The sequence below is a fragment of the Phaethon aethereus genome (genome assembly GCF_964289735.1).
Source record: "Phaethon aethereus genome assembly, chromosome: 2".
NCBI lineage: Eukaryota > Metazoa > Chordata > Aves > Phaethontiformes > Phaethontidae > Phaethon > Phaethon aethereus.
This window is the reverse complement of record NC_138582.1, coordinates 1,141,044-1,151,522: the sequence shown is the minus strand read 5'-3', so window position 1 is coordinate 1,151,522 and position 10,479 is coordinate 1,141,044. Positions and strand designations below refer to the sequence as shown.

Here is a 10,479-nt window from a genome sequence, read left to right as displayed (position 1 = left end):
ACCTTATATGTAACGTTATAGGTGTATCTATAAAATGATATATAACGTTATATATTCATACTGTATGTAGAATAGCAGGTACTTATACAGTATTTATATTATTTATATCATATTATAGATAACACTTTCTTTAAATATCACGGATAATAAGTTTATAATAATATAGGATATAAATTACAGAAAAATTTAAAGGAAGAAGTACATATAGCGTTATATATAATGTTATATAGTTCTATAGCATTACATATAACATACAACATTTATCTGTTATATTTACACTATTTATACTAAATGTCCGATTATAAATGTAACTCATAACGTATGTAAAATTATTGTTAAAAATAAGTAATAGACAATGTATAACGTTCGCTATTAAATAAATGACAGATGAGAGGATATTATAAATTTATAGGTAACGTTATATATAAGTATATTCGTAGATTTATAGATTTGTATACATATTATATATATTTTATATGTAATGTTTATATGTAATATTTATATATAATATATATCTATGTGCAATATATAATACATATTATCTACAATATATAATTATATAATAGCATATATGGCTTATATAATTATATATAATATATAAATATATTATAAAATATGTATAACATCATACATTATATATAATATATATTTTATATTCTATTTATTATATGTATAGAGCTATAGATGTATAGATTTACTTGTATTACACATATATAATAATATGATGTATACATATTATATATTTATAGCACATATATTTATATTTTATATTATTTATATCGTGTATTCTACACGTCTATAAATCTACAAATATATTATAAATAATTTATTATGTTACTTAAAGCCGGTTATAGGTAAGTATTAAGTACGATATAAATATGCGGCTATACGGAGAGATGACGTGAGCCATACGCCCACCCGCCCCCGAATCTACGAGCAGGCGCAGCCGGAAAGCAGCGACGTGCGCGGCGCCGGGCGGAACGCCCCCGGCGCGTCGCGCCGCCCCCCGCGCCCCGCACGCTCCACGCCGCGTCCCCCGCGGCCCGCAGCGGCGGCCCCTCCCTGCGCCGCGCGCCCCCGCCCGCCCCGCGGGGGCGGCCCCCGCAGCCGGGGCGGCGGCGCGCGCGCGGGCTCCGGGGCGCGCGGGGGGGGGGGAGCCCCGCGCGAGCGCGGGCACGGCCCCTACCCTCGTGCTCCGCCGCGGGGGGCGTGGGCGTCTTTCGCAATTTGGGCCTCTTCTGATTGGTCCTTCCCAGGACTTCCGCAATGTGCCGCGTGGCTGGGGAACAAACACAGCGGTGAGGGGCGGGGGCGGCGGGAGCCGCGCGGGGGCCCGCGGCCCGAAGCGCGGGGAAAAGCCAACGCCCCGCCCGGGGGCGGCGAGCGGCTGGCGGGCGCGGAGCCAGCGGTAACGCCGGGGAGGGGAAGGGGAGGGGAAGGGGAGGCAGAAGGGGAGCGGGGAGAAAGGGACTGAAAGGGACAATCAGGAGGAGGAGACTGCAAATGGGGGAAAAAGGAATAGTCTGGAAATGGGGGAAAAAAATAGACTGGAAACGGGAAAAAAATAAGACTGGAAATGGGAAAAAATTAGACTGGAAATGGGAAAAAAAAGAAATAGACTGGAAATGGGAAAAAAAAATAGACTGGATATGGGAAAAAAAAGAAATAAGACTGGAAATGGGAAAAAAAAATAGACTGGATATGGGAAAAAAATAGACTGGAAATGGGAAAAAAAAGAAATAGACTGGAAATGGGAAAAAAAGAAATAGACTGGAAATGGGAAAAAATTAGACTGGAAATGGGAAAAAAAAAGAAATAGACTGGAAATGGGAAAAAAAAGAAATAGACTGGAAATGGGAAAAAAAAATAGACTGGATATGGGAAAAAAAAGAAATAAGACTGGAAATGGGAAAAAAAAATAGACTGGATATGGGAAAAAAATAGACTGGAAATGGGAAAAAAAAGAAATAGACTGGAAATGGGAAAAAAAAGAAATAGACTGGAAATGGGAAAAAATTAGACTGGAAATGGGAAAAAAAAAGAAATAGACTGGAAATGGGAAAAAAAAAGAAATAGACTGGAAATGGGGAAAAAAATAGACTGGATATGGGAAAAAAAAGAAATAGACTGGAAATGGGAAAAAAAAATAGACTGGATATGGGAAAAAAAAGAAATAAGACTGGAAATGGGAAAAAAAATAGACTGGATATGGGAAAAAAATAGACTGGAAATGGGAAAAAAAAGAAATAGACTGGAAATGGGAAAAAAAAGAAATAGACTGGAAATGGGAAAAAATTAGACTGGAAATGGGAAAAAAAAAGAAATAGACTGGAAATGGGAAAAAAAAAGAAATAGACTGGAAATGGGGAAAAAAAAGAAATAAGACTGGAAATGGGAAAAAAAAGAAATAGACTGGAAATGGGAAAAAAAAATAAGACTGGAAATGGGAAAAAAATAGACTGGAAATGGGGAAAAAAAAGAAATAGACTGGAAATGGGAAAAAAAAGAAATAAGACTGGAAATGGGAAAAAAAAATAGACTGGATATGGGGAAAAAAAGAAATAAGACTGGAAATGGGAAAAAAAAAATAGACTGGATATGGGAAAAAATTAGACTGGAAATGGGAAAAAAAAGAAATAGACTGGAAATGGGAAAAAAATAGACTGGATATGGGAAAAAAAATAGACTGGAAATGGGGGAAAAAAATAGACTGGATATGGGAAAAAAAAGAAATAGACTGGAAATGGAAAAAAAAGACTGGAAATGGGAAAAAAATAGACTGGAAATGGGAAAAAAAAGAAATAGACTGGAAATGGGGAAAAAAAATAGACTGGATATGGGAAAAAAAAAGAAATAAGACTGGAAATGGGAAAAAAAAGAAATAGACTGGAAATGGGAAAAAAAAATAGACTGGAAATGGGAAAAAAAAGAAATAAGACTGGAAATGGGAAAAAAAAATAGACTGGAAATGGGAAAAAAAAGAAATAAGACTGGAAATGGGAAAAAAAATAGACTGGAAATGGGAAAAAAAAGAAATAAGACTGGAAATGGGAAAAAAAAATAGACTGGAAATGGGAAAAAAAAGAAATAAGACTGGAAATGGGAAAAAAAAGAAATAGACTGGAAATGGGAAAAAAAAATAGACTGGAAATGGGAAAAAAAAGAAATAAGACTGGAAATGGGAAAAAAAAATAGACTGGAAATGGGAAAAAAAAGAAATAAGACTGGAAATGGGAAAAAAAATAGACTGGAAATGGGAAAAAAAAGAAATAAGACTGGAAATGGGAAAAAAAAATAGACTGGAAATGGGAAAAAAAAGAAATAAGACTGGAAATGGGAAAAAAAAATAGACTGGAAATGGGAAAAAAAAGAAATAAGACTGGAAATGGGAAAAAAAAATAGACTGGATATGGGAAAAAAATAGACTGGAAATGGGAAAAAAAAGAAATAGACTGGAAATGCAGAAAAAAAAAGAAATAGACTGGAAATGGGAAAAAAAAATAAGACTGGAAATGGGAAAAAAATAGACTGGAAATGGGAAAAAAATAGACTGGAAATGGGAAAAAATTAGACTGGATATGGGAAAAAAAAGAAATAGACTGGAAATGGGAAAAAAAAATAGACTGGATATGGGAAAAAAAAGAAATAAGACTGGAAATGGGAAAAAAAAATAGACTGGATATGGGAAAAAAATAGACTGGAAATGGGAAAAAAAAGAAATAGACTGGAAATGGGAAAAAAAAAAAATAAGACTGGAAATGGGAAAAAAAAGAAATAGACTGGAAATGGGAAAAAAAAATAGACTGGATATGGGAAAAAAAATAAGACTGGAAATGGGAAAAAAAAGAAATAGACTGGAAATGGGAAAAAAATAAGACTGGAAATGGGAAAAAAATAAGACTGGAAATGGGAAAAAAAAAGAAATAGACTGGAAATGGGAAAAAAAAAGAAATAGACTGGAAATGGGAAAAAAAAAGAAATAAGACTGGAAATGGGAAAAAAAATAGACTGGAAATGGGAAAAAAAAGAAATAGACTGGAAATGGGAAAAAAAAAGAAATAAGACTGGAAATGGGAAAAAAAATAGACTGGAAATGGGAAAAAAAAGAAATAGACTGGAAATGGGGAAAAAAATAGACTGGATATGGGAAAAAAATAAGACTGGAAATGGGAAAAAAATAGACTGGAAATGGGAAAAAAAAAGAAATAGACTGGAAATGGGAAAAAAAGAAATAGACTGGAAATGGGAAAAAATTAGACTGGAAATGGGAAAAAAAAAGAAATAGACTGGAAATGGGAAAAAAAAGAAATAGACTGGAAATGGGAAAAAAAAATAGACTGGATATGGGAAAAAAAAGAAATAAGACTGGAAATGGGAAAAAAAAATAGACTGGATATGGGAAAAAAATAGACTGGAAATGGGAAAAAAAAGAAATAGACTGGAAATGGGAAAAAATTAGACTGGAAATGGGGAAAAAAAAGAAATAGACTGGAAATGGGAAAAAAAAAGAAATAGACTGGAAATGGGGAAAAAAATAGACTGGATATGGGAAAAAAAAAGAAATAAGACTGGAAATGGGAAAAAAAAGAAATAGACTGGAAATGGGAAAAAAAAATAAGACTGGAAATGGGAAAAAAATAGACTGGAAATGGGGAAAAAAAAGAAATAGACTGGATATGGGAAAAAAAAGAAATAGACTGGAAATGGGAAAAAAAAGAAATAGACTGGAAATGGGAAAAAAGAAATAAGACTGGAAATGGGAAAAAAATTAGACTGGAAATGGGAAAAAAAAATAGACTGGATATGGGAAAAAAAAATAGACTGGATATGGGAAAAAAAAAGAAACAAGACTGGAAATGGGAAAAAAAATAGACTGGATATGGGAAAAAAAAGAAATAGACTGGAAATGGGAAAAAAAAATAGACTGGAAATGGGAAAAAAATAGACTGGAAATGGGGAAAAAAAAGAAATAAGACTGGAAATGGGAAAAAAAATAGACTGGATATGGGAAAAAAATAGACTGGAAATGGGAAAAAAAAGAAATAGACTGGAAATGCGGAAAAAAAAAGAAATAGACTGGAAATGGGAAAAAAAAGAAATAAGACTGGAAATGGGAAAAAAAAATAGACTGGATAAGGGAAAAAAAAGAAATAGACTGGAAATGCGGAAAAAAAAAGAAATAGACCGGAAATGGGAAAAAAAAGAAATAAGACTCGAAATGGGAAAAAAAAATAGACTGGATATGGGAAAAAATAGACTGGAAATGGGGAAAAATAGACTGGAAATGGGGAAAAAAAAAGAAATAAGACTGGAAATGGGAAAAAAAATAGACTGGATATGGGAAAAAATAGACTGGAAATGGGGAAAAAAAAAGAAATAAGACTGGAAATGGGAAAAAAAAATAGACTGGATATGGGAAAAAAAAGAAATAGACTGGAAATGGGGGAAAAAAATAAGACTGGAAATGGGAAAAAAAAATAAGACTGGAAATGGGAAAAAAAATAGACTGGATATGGGAAAAAAATAGACTGGAAATGGGAAAAAAAAGAAATAGACTGGAAATGGGAAAAAAAAAGGAATAAGACTGGAAATGGGGAAAAAAAATAGACTGGAAATGGGAAAAAATTAGACTGGAAATAGGAAAAAAAAAGAAATAGACTGGAAATGAGAATAAGAAGAAGTAGACTGAAAATGAAAATAAAAAGAAATGAACTGAAAACGAGAATGAGAAGAAATAGACTGCAAATGAGAATAAAAAGAAAGAAACTGCAAATGAATATAAAACGAAAAATGAAAATAAAGAGAAAACTGAAAAAAAAAATGAGAATGAAAATAAAAATAAAAGCATAGAAATGAAAATGAAAATAGAAATGAAAGTGAAATCAGAAATGAAAATGAAAATAGGAACGAAAATTAGAATAAAAATGAACGTAAAAGAAAAATTAAAAATAATAAAACCCGCAGTAACAAGAAAAAATGAAAATGAAAAATAAAATAGAAATGAAAATGAAAATAAAACAAAAATGAAAACGAAAAATACATAAAAATGAAGACAAAAATGAAAACAAAATAAAAATGAAAATGAAAAATAAATCGAATGAACTCGAAATGGAACTGAAAAAAAAAAATTAATGTTAAAAATGAAAACGAAAAGAAAGAACAAAACCCAGCGGGCGCCGGTGGCGGGGCCGGGTGGCAGAGCGGGGCGGGAGCGGGGCGCAGGCACGCTGCTGAAGGGGACGCGGGGCCTCTCCGGGCAGAGCGCGGGCTCTCTCCGCCGGCACGCCGGATCCAGCGTGAGCGCGGCGCCGGCGTGAGCGCGACGCCTCTGCTGCGGGCGGGGCACGCGGGCGGCCCCCAGCTCTCCCGGCCCCGGCCGCGCCGCCGTGAGGGGTCTCTGCCGCCCGGCGCTGCCGACCCGCGCGCCGGCGCTGGAGCCGGCTGCCCGCGCCGCCCCGCGCAGCCTCTCGACCGCCCCGCGGCTCTCGCCAGGGACGCCTCGGTGACGCCTCGGTGGGGTTCGTCTCCTCTTGTCCCCAAGCCGGGCGGATCCGCCGCGGCTCCCCGTGACGCCGGTGTCCCCCAGACGTCCCCGCTCGGGCGCCGGGGAGCCGAAGGGCGCCCGAAAACCACCGGAGCAACTCCAGCTCCGTCTCCCGCGGCTGCCTGGCCAACGGCAAAAATCCAGGAGCCGCCGGCACCCCCGTCTCTGCCTCATCCACCACCCGCGGCGAGGCGGCACCGAGCCACGGGACGTGGGGCTGCCCAGCCCTCCAGCCGTGCCGTGGGTGCTCAGCAGGCAGCACCCGCTCCGGCCAGACTCCCACCCCTGCCAGACCGGAGCTCTCCTCCGGCGAGACGGCACCGGTGGTGAAGGAGCGGGGACGGCAGAGCCCAGGACTGGAGAGGGGCTCCTGCAACTGCCACCCATTTGGGGTCAAATAGCCAAAATTTATGTCTCTTCTATCTGCCACGACCAAAAACCATCCTGGGAGCTGGGGATCAAGCCGGGTCCCCTTCCAGCGTGGGGGGGTTTGGGGTTTTTTTGGATCCAAAGCTACTTGAGAAGCCAGAAGAAGCATTTGGAAATGGTGATGGTAAAAACATAAAATCATGGAATGGTTTGGGTTGGAAGGGGACCATCCCGGAGCCGCTGGACCAGCTCCGGTCACCAGCTCCGATTCCCAGAGAGGGAAACCAAAACCCAAACCCGCGGAGGGCTCGCAGGCCAGGAGAAGCCCAAGGACCTCTCGCTTATGGTCAACCCCAGCAGAGGTGACGCCGAGCCTGCGACAAAGGTGTCAAACGCTTATTGCGCATTAGGTCTCACGCCGGATTTCCGTGTGCCGGCGAGGAAAGAATGGTGGCAAAGCAAGCCCCGTGCTCGCTGCACCCGGGAGGGCTGTTGGCCGAGCTCCTCGCCCACCTTTCAACGAGGAGACTTGTGAATGCGAAGGGGAAAGGAACAAAATAAGAATAAATAAATGGGTTGCACCATCGGCAGGGACCAAAGCCACCGGGCGGCGGTTTCTCTCTTACCTTTAGTGTCATTCACTGGATCCATGTGCCTGTAAATATATCCTTCTAGGTAGGAATGAAATTTGGGAGTGGGTGGGAAAAAGGCCAAACAAATGGCCATGAGCTCCCAGCCCCGGGCCAGGCTCTCGTAACGGAAGTTCTCGGTGGTCTGCCGGCACAGCTGGATGTAGAGCTCGTCTCTCAGACCCTGCATGCTCCAGCCTTTGGTGGCGATCTCCAAGGCCACGTTGAGCTGGTCCGTCTTGGCCCGCCGGTCCCCCATGTACATCTGAATCAGTTTAAATATCTCGCACGCCTCCTTCTTGACGTTGCGGTCGTTGGTCATGATCATGGGTTTCTTGATGGACTCGCTGCTCCAGGCCAGCATGTTGGCGATGGACACCTTCCTGCGGAAGAGCCCTTGGGTGTGCTTGTTGAAGTGCTTGGAGGCCCAGTTCTCAATGTCCGTCTCCGAGGAGGGCTTCCGCAGGTTGAAGGTGGGGAAGACACAGCTGGCGCTAGGCATCATGTTCCTGGTCTGTCTGCTGCTCTCGAACTGGGCGCAGGCACCAAGATCCTCCGACTAGGAGACAACCGCCAGACAAGTCGTGTTAGTAACAGCATGGCCAGTCCGCCAAACCAACTAACCAACCATCAACCAACCACCAAACCAAGCAACCAAGCAACCAAGCAACAAACCAACCAATCAGTCAACAAACCAACCAAGCAACAAACTGACCAACCCACCAACGAACCAACCAACCAACCATCAACCAACCAACCAACCAACCAACAAACCAACCAGTCAACAAACCAACCAAGCAACAAACTGATCAACCAGCCAACAAACCACCCACCCACCCACCCACCCAACCAACCATCGCAGCATCAAGAGGTCGCCCCACACTCATGCCAAAAGCTCCAAGGAGCTGATCCTCAGTCCCATCACGGACAAGTGGAACTGGCCCGGCACCAATGGCCAAGGCAGCGTGTGGCACCGACTGGCATCAAGAGGGAGGGGACCAGTGGAGGGAATAAGCGAAGCCACCCAAAAGTCGACGTGCTGGACTCCCTTTGCGCCTGGCACCCTGGCCACTCAGGCTTTGCAGTCATGGACAGAAGAAGCTGGTGGCTATTAGTAAGGTGGGGGAAGCAAAGGGCAAGTGGCTTCGGGCTCCACCAGTCCTTTGGTGTGCACCTGGGAGGAGACACACTTACCTGTAACCAGCCCCATGGTAAACTCCCTCTCCCTGAAGTCACGGTCAAACATGGTTCTCCAGCGGCCACACTCCAGCTTGGAGTCTCCTCCAAGCCATGAGCAACATGGATGTTGTTTCTTGGCGGTGTTAGGTTAACGGTTGGACTTGATGGTCTTAAAGGTCCTTTCCAGCCTAAATGATTTTATGATTCTACGATTAATGTGCAGAGGGACACAACCTGCCCAGGATCTAACCTTGCCTGGGAAGGACCTCTGCAGAGCACAGCGTATCCCTGCAGACCAGCATCCTTCTACTACTGGAACCAGCACAGCCTGATAACCCTCTGCACAAAGCTCTCCGCCGGGGCTGGCCGCAGGTCTGGGCCCACCGTAAGACTCTTCCACTTCAACCAGTGTTGAAGGTTCCCCAGCTGATGGGGGCGTAGGGAACTAAATTAAAACCATGTGACAATCTTAGACATAATCATGGAATGGTTTGGGTTGGAAGGGACCTTAAAGATCGTGGAGTCCAACCCCACCTGCCATGGGCAGGGACATCTACTGGAGCAGGTTGCTCAGAGCCCCGTCCAACCTGACCTTGAACTCTTCCCATGATGGAGAATCCACAACTTCTCTCAGCAAGCTGGTCCAGTGTCCCACAATTTCCATTGGGTGGAAATCTGCTCTTCCTGGAACGGGTGTCCCTGAGCTTGAGGACAACATCAGACAGGGTCAACCAGACAGAAACACCTGGGCAGCAAAGAGGAGTCCCACCACATCCCGAGCTCCACGCAGAAGGCATAGGATCACTAATGGTGGCAGCTATTCCTCCTGGCCAAGATGAACATCCGAAGAGGATTTGGAGCTCTCCAGTTTTGGGTTTGAACCTCCTCACGCAGCACCGAGTGCTTGGGGACACTTGTGCACGGGAAAGTTTCTTCTGCTGCCTTTGGATGCGACGCCCCCCAATTTCCTTACATGTTTCCATGGGCAAAAAAGCATTTTCCAGTTTACTTGCTGTTTCCCAGGTCCATGTCCAGGGTCTCGCTCCTCCTTGCTGATACCAAGCTCCATCTCTCAGGCAGTCTTCCAGGTCGGATTGCTCTCCCCAGCGTAACTATCCCCGCTAACGGCATCATCACCCATTTTTAAAAAGCCATTTTTTAAAACAAAGCAGCCTTTCCTAGCATGCTTACATCAACCCTTGAGGGCATCCAAAAGCAAGTCAAGTGGCCTTCCTCCAGAAACCCTTGTCTTCACCTCCCCACCTCTGCAGCCCATCTCTGGGCTCCTCTGGCTGTGGGGACATGGGCAGCGTCACCATCCTTGCCCAGTACGGGGCACTACAGGGCAGAGGGGCAGATTTTGGGTGTTGGATGCTGGAGTGGAAAGGACGTGAGAGCTGAAAGCCAGAAGCCAGGAGCTGCTGGTGGGAAACATCTGATGGGCTGGAAGATGGGCACAGGGGATGCACCATCTCCAGCAGGTCCAGGTCAGAGCCCATGGGGGGCTATCAGCAGCAGAAGGGCTACACCGTCACAGGAATGGTCTATGGCAGCCCCAGGAGCTCCTCTTGGGGCAGGAGGGGTCTCCAGGACCAGGGCAGCTCAGTCCCAGGGAGGGAACAGGCAGCTCAGAGCCCCGGGAAGCAGATCCTGGAAAGCTGGTGTGCTTGTGGCTGTTTCATCCCAAGACTTTGAGGGACCAGCTTGCTAAGGAGCAACTGTGAGGGACCCATTTACTAAGGATCAACTTCTTTGAGG

The 10,479-nt window shown here is 43.3% G+C and overlaps 1 protein-coding gene across 1 annotated transcript in view; it reads right to left on the bottom strand.

The window, feature by feature from the left end:
- Positions 1-7,429: 7,429 nt before the first annotated feature.
- Positions 7,430-10,479, bottom strand: part of ARHGAP39 (Rho GTPase activating protein 39) — a gene marked incomplete at both ends in the record, with an annotated part of 56,177 nt that continues 53,127 nt past the window's right edge. Inside the window, one exon of the mRNA XM_082015053.1 lies at positions 7,430-8,101. Within this exon, the coding sequence (XP_081871179.1) occupies positions 7,430-8,101 (672 nt within the window). The remainder of the gene's footprint in view (positions 8,102-10,479) is intronic.